We start from the raw sequence: 6,000 nt of genomic DNA on the forward strand, positions 1-6,000 counted from the left end.
TGAGGCACACTTTTCTGACCGCCCTGCATACAGTTGCCTTACTCAGGTGCTCTGCATCTCCGACATTGTACAAAAAACTTCCATTTGCAAAGAAGCGCAGCGCAACACACAATATCTGCTGGGATGTGAGAGCATGACTACGGTTGGTAATGCTGCACATGTAAGGGCGGATTAGGTTGTATGTAGATGATGGACTGTGACGTGAAACGGTACCGCTGGAAAAGATAACTGTCTGGAAATGCTAGAACATCTTGTGCGCGGTCTAACAACCTTTTCCAGATCAATATTTAATTCTCTGCTTAGTAATGCTGCACCTTCCTCCACGGGATTGTTATCAAAAGGACATGCCATGTTAGTGGAAAGTCGCCTCCCTCTGTGTCTAATGGACTTCTAACACGGCCAACTGACTGTGATTTTTTTTTTTTTTAATTTCTGACAGATTGTAGAACTAGGCTACGCCAAAACCCGCCTGGTGACCGAATGAATGAATGAGGAAATCAGATAGCGTGTGTGGCTGAAAGAGGGCGGAGACAGAGAGAAACTCGAGGTTCATTGAGAAGAACCTGGTCCCAACTAGGTTAGGTTCATAGAGTCTGTTACTACAGTAACTGACCGAGGTCTTAAGTTACCTCTCTCTGTGAAACAGGCTAGAGTTACCCCTCTTCCTCAGGTTTGAGTTACCTCCCTTTGTGAAGCGAAAAACTCAGAGTTTCCCTCATTTCGGGGTTAACAGACTCAGAGTTTTCACTAAACCTGTATTGTGAAATGGACCCCAGTTCTGTCGGGAGGAATAGGCCAGAATTCCAGTAAGCTATTGTGAGAAGCTTGTGGGGGGGAAACCCAAAACATTTGACCCAAGTCATACAGTTTACTCTCATTACTCTGGTGTTTAGCAAAAATAAACAGACTGACCGAAAACAGGAAAGATTTAGTCACATTGAATGTCAGACAGTGAGACAACCAAAGGTGGGATGTCTTTTCATACAGTGTATTTGAACTTGTGGTTTCAACTGTAAAGTCTGTGGCCTTAGATGAATTTCCTGTTTGTTGTTGTTTTCAAACAAAGTCCGAGCACTGACTGGAAATGGCCAGATGAGGTGTGTGAGAAACACACTGAATCACCTAAACCACTTAGATGAAACAAACCCATTCTGAAGTCAACATCCGTGACTATCATGGATTTGTACTTCGTTTCCTCTCATATCTTTGTAAATGCGTATCAGTGTTGAGCCTTTTTGTCGTTGCCATCAGGACAGAGTCCCCTTTGTGGTGCCGGAGCGCGTGCCCTGGAGGATGATGTACAGCACCCTCAACAGTAAATTTACCTCTGAGGTCCAGACGCAGCATAATCTGGACAACTACAATCAGCACTTCTTGGCCCAGAAGATATTTGACAAGCCCGACTTTGCTGAAGACTTCAGCAACACGATGGTTTCCTGGGCCCAGTTTAACAAGGTGTGCACACATCCTCTTGCACACACTTTTACGGACTGCCACACAAATCTGACAGTGCCTTTCAACGTTACAGGAGATGCTCCCAGGGCGACCGTTCACTTTCTGGCAGTGGTTTGAGGGAGTAATGGAACTAACCAAGAAACACCTAAAGGTCTACTGGAGCGAAGGGTAAAATGATCTGACTGATGTTTCAAGAATAAATGTCAGCAGCTTGTGTTAGTCTGTTTTAATTACAAGTGTTTTTGATGTTTTGCTCCACCAGGCTGATATTTGGTTTCATTGGGAAGCAACATCTACACCTGATTCTCAAAGACAGGCCCAATGGGACGTTCCTGCTCCGCTTTAGTGACTCTGAGATCGGAGGCATCACCATCGCTTATGTGTCGGCTACTGAAAGTAAGTATTAGTGTGGCACCAGTGTGATTTGGATTATGTTTAGTTGAATTTTTTCTTCTATGAATTCTTCTTTTACCTGTTTCGACTGTGATGGTGTGAAGAGACGCCCAGGAAAATCAACGCCGGCAGGGAAATTATACAGGCTGTCTTTTTGCATCTGTGTCATTTACTCTTAAACACACAACGTCATCTTGTACCTAAATTTAAACAGTGTTTTGATCTTTAGATCACTGCAATAATTTTTGCAATGCAAAATAATCAAAGAAATTCTACGTTCTTCTTTTTTGTCTTCTTTCATGATTTATGGCATTACAACTGGTAAGCTGCACAGACGACATTTTCAAATTCTGTCTGCTTCTCGCCATAGTTGTGCTGTTTCCATTGAAATGCAGGAATTGATTTAGCAGTGAAAAGTGAGCCCACAGTAGGTAAAAATGTGACAGAAGCCAGAAACTGCTAGGGGTTAAGAAGCTTAAAGAGAGGGAGATATATTTTAGGTGTTGAACCATGCAGCATTGCTTTTGGAAAAGGTCCTAATCCACAAATCCATGTTAGAAATTGATATTTTTGGAACTTTTCATAGCAATACCATTTTTTCCCTACATTTTACATTTCTGCATAGTGCCAGTGTCGAACAGGAGGAGCAGTGGATGGTAAGAACAAGTAATAGTCCTAATGGGTAGAATCACAGTTTGTCAGTGATGCTCTCTTTGACTCCATTTCTTTCTTCCACAGTTGCACTGACAAACCTTTTATTTTTTTCCTTCTAGATGGGGGACAGAAAATCCAGAACATCCAGCCTTTCACCAAGAGGGATCTCGAGATCCGTAGCCTTGGTGACCGCATCCGGGACATCAACCACATCACATTCCTGTATCCTGACTTTCACAAACATGAAGTTTTCAAAAAATTCTACTCAGGTAATGCTCTTTGTGCACTGATTCAGCTGTGCGTTCTTATGTTTAGGTATAAACAGGCAGTGTAACAGATGCAGATCTTTTTTCTTTTTTTTCTCCTTTTTAAAACAGAGCCTGCAGCGCCCAGCATCGGGGGTTACATCCCTGTGTCTCTCCATACTAAAGTCGGCACGTAAGGAGCTATTTATTACACTGAACTATGCAGTTAAAGTCATTTCAATGAAAACAGAAAAATTGTAAATGTTGTTCATATGTGCTCAGGGACACCACACTTATGGATCCCAATATGGCTCCTCTCCCTGAAAACTCTCTCAATGTTTTCCCTGTGTAAGTGCCACTTCTACTTATTTGTCTCTGTTATTCTTCTCATTTTGTGTCTCACTGAAGCTATGTAAAACAATTGAAATATCGAAATCCAAGCAGACATTTTTAATTATGCATATTACATCATTTCTAAATATATCAGTGTTTATTTTTTGTTTTGAAAAGTCTGCACATATTGTGGCAATAGATGTGTTGCGCTAAATTTTTCCATTTTCCCTTTACTGACTTGGACTTGGGTTATGTGCAGGGATGCGTCGTCCCTGGGTCCTAGTTTGGCACCTCTCCCAGATAACCAGGCCGGTGCCTTCATAGTGTAAGCATCATTTCTATACATTTGTCTTTATTCGTCCTGCACCTAGAGCATTTACACTATTTATGTCTGCACATTTAGGTTTGACTGTCACCTCAAGGATGCCCACGGAACCTTTAGGATAGTTAAAAGAAATGTTGAAAATTCCATCATTTGGGACAAAAAAATAGAAATGCTGACCTCTGACCTTTCAGATGAAAGCATAAAAGTATCGCGCAATGGTATCCCAACACTCCAATACTCTGAATTCTCTGCAATCAGCCCGATGGATTTATAAAGTGTTCGTCTGTTATGTTTGATAGCATTTGCCATTTTATATCTCACTACAGCTATATTTCACTGGTCGAACCTGCACCTAACATTTTTGACGCAATTATTACATTGATAGACATGCACCTGTTCTATATCCAACACACTGACTAAACATAAAAGACGAACGCAGCCAGTGTGAAGTTAGTGGACTGCAGTTTTGAGGCCTCGAGTTTAGAATTTGGCCATTTTGTTTTTGTTGTTTGAACTAGATGTGACCATATTTGCACAAGAGAACGGTGCTGGTTTCTCAGTCAATAATGCTAGCGCTAACTAACGGGCTTGTTAAGCTAAGAGCATCCATAGTTGTAAATTTCACTGAAAATGTGACATTACCTGAAAACACACTACGAATGGGTCAAAGTTCTAAACAAGTTAATGGCTACCTGAATGTACATGGTGCCATGACTCCACCTCTATGCTGACTGAGAGGTAGTGAGTTGTCAACCATGTGTTCGTCCTAAAACACACCCTGATTTATCGTTTATTTTCTTCCAAATGTGGCAAAAAAACGTACAAAATGAACACCATGCTGTATTGAAGGAGACTTGGAACTAGCAATTAAGATTATGAACTCATTAGAAAAATATTTACTTAGGTAATACATTCAGTAAGAAAAAAGGTAATTTTCTCATAGACTTCTATAGAATGAGACTTATTTTTGTAAATACAGGAGTCGCCCCCTGCTGTCCATTACAAGAAACTGCAGGTTTAAGGCAATTCCGCAAATAGTTTCCCTTTTCAGACTGTTTTTTGCATACAGTCTATGGTCCAACATAGATGGCAGAAACCATTCCTAGCAAGTAAAGCATGGCTTTATTAATGACCTCTGGAGCTTCTGCTGTTGGACATCCTAGTTTACTGTGATGCACTAAACTAACTTACATCAGTATTATTAACTCCACCTGGAAATTTACCTTCTGGGACAACACTGTCGTGAACAAGGTTTATTTTATTCACTGTATTTCAGCAGAAAATATCTGGTAAGCTTGTGGATCTTGACCAAGTACCTGTGCAGTTGTATGCACGCATTTTGTAATAGAGAACCTCCACTTGTGTTTAAATACCCCAGACAATGAGAATCAAGCTTTATACCTTGTTAACATGGCCAAATGGTGGGTTTTTTTTATATACTAGAAGACGCATGTCAATCAGCAGTCAAAAACACGTATTCAGGGATTCATATGTAGCAAAACGGAAGAAACCAACTCTGTCATCTTGCAGGGTGGGAATATCTGTATCATTATATTTCTTCAGAATTGGTTTCCAGTTTGAACATGTATGACTGAATCACTCCAGGAGTACAAGTTGCCATTGTGTAGCTCAGAGTAGTGTGACAGCATTTAGTCACAAATGAGCTGGTGTGCTTGAGCTGCCACAACTGGGAAAGTTTGAGTGGAGGGAAAGACTGTGTAGATCTGTGCATTAGAGTTAGTCTAAAGTAGGAGGTGATGAAAAAATCTTCTTAGTATTTAACTTTGATATGCAGAGATGAGTTTATAACCAGTGAAATATTTTCTTTCTTTCTTGTCGCCATTTTAAATATTTAAGTGTTTGGCATTTGTTGGTAAAAGTCCTCAAAGGTAATGCTGAGTTGTGCTACTATTACTGACTTGGTCTTTGGTTTTGTGCAGGGATACCACGCCCTCGCCTCCCAATATGGCAACTCTACCTGAAAACTCCCATGTGGGCTTCAATGTGTAAGTGTCACTTCCACACATTTCTATCTGTCACTGTATTGTCACACCACCTGCACACCTTGTCAGCCTTGTGTAAAAGGCATAAATTAAAACAATATCTGAGCCAATCAAAGATAAATCAAATTTCTCTTCAAGGTCAGCTGAGCACAATATTTTTTGATATAGTAGAGTCCACTTGAGTATTCTCCCTGATATGAACGCATCTGCAGAAACTCCACTGGGATGCATATTTAATTGTTTAAGTGCAGCAAGTAATGAAGCCTTTGCTTCGTTATTTGACTGATGTCCTTATGCAGAAATGAGTCGTTTGGTCAAGTGAGTGATGTCGCGTTGTTATTGGTTATTACCCCTCTGAGCCACAAACCTCTCTGCATGCTTGAAAGGTATGTTGACTTTTTTAAAAAGCCTGCTAAGGTTGCACAGTGTATTGTGGCTACCAACTGTAAAAACAGGAAGAACTGTTCAATTTTCCACTTTCTGATGGGCCTCGAAATACTCATCAGTGACATGCCGTTCCCTTAGAAAATGTGACCAAATCTAAGCTTACAATTGAATCTCATCCAAGTTTGATGTGTTGCATTTAAAAAAT

General features: G+C 40.5%; 1 protein-coding gene across 1 annotated transcript in view; it reads left to right on the plus strand.

Annotated features, from left to right (window-relative positions):
* Positions 1–6,000, plus strand: part of stat6 (signal transducer and activator of transcription 6, interleukin-4 induced) — a 33,293-nt gene that overhangs the window by 24,711 nt on the left and 2,582 nt on the right. Inside the window, exons 13-20 of the mRNA XM_008296651.1 lie at positions 1,252–1,455; positions 1,529–1,623; positions 1,718–1,851; positions 2,622–2,771; positions 2,880–2,940; positions 3,030–3,095; positions 3,340–3,405; positions 5,346–5,411. Of these exons, the coding sequence (XP_008294873.1) occupies positions 1,252–1,455; positions 1,529–1,623; positions 1,718–1,851; positions 2,622–2,771; positions 2,880–2,940; positions 3,030–3,095; positions 3,340–3,405; positions 5,346–5,411 (842 nt within the window). The remainder of the gene's footprint in view (positions 1–1,251; positions 1,456–1,528; positions 1,624–1,717; positions 1,852–2,621; positions 2,772–2,879; positions 2,941–3,029; positions 3,096–3,339; positions 3,406–5,345; positions 5,412–6,000) is intronic.

The sequence above is a fragment of the Stegastes partitus genome, unplaced genomic scaffold (assembly GCF_000690725.1).
Source record: "Stegastes partitus isolate 25-593 unplaced genomic scaffold, Stegastes_partitus-1.0.2 Scaffold24, whole genome shotgun sequence".
NCBI classification, from domain to species: Eukaryota; Metazoa; Chordata; class Actinopteri; family Pomacentridae; genus Stegastes; species Stegastes partitus.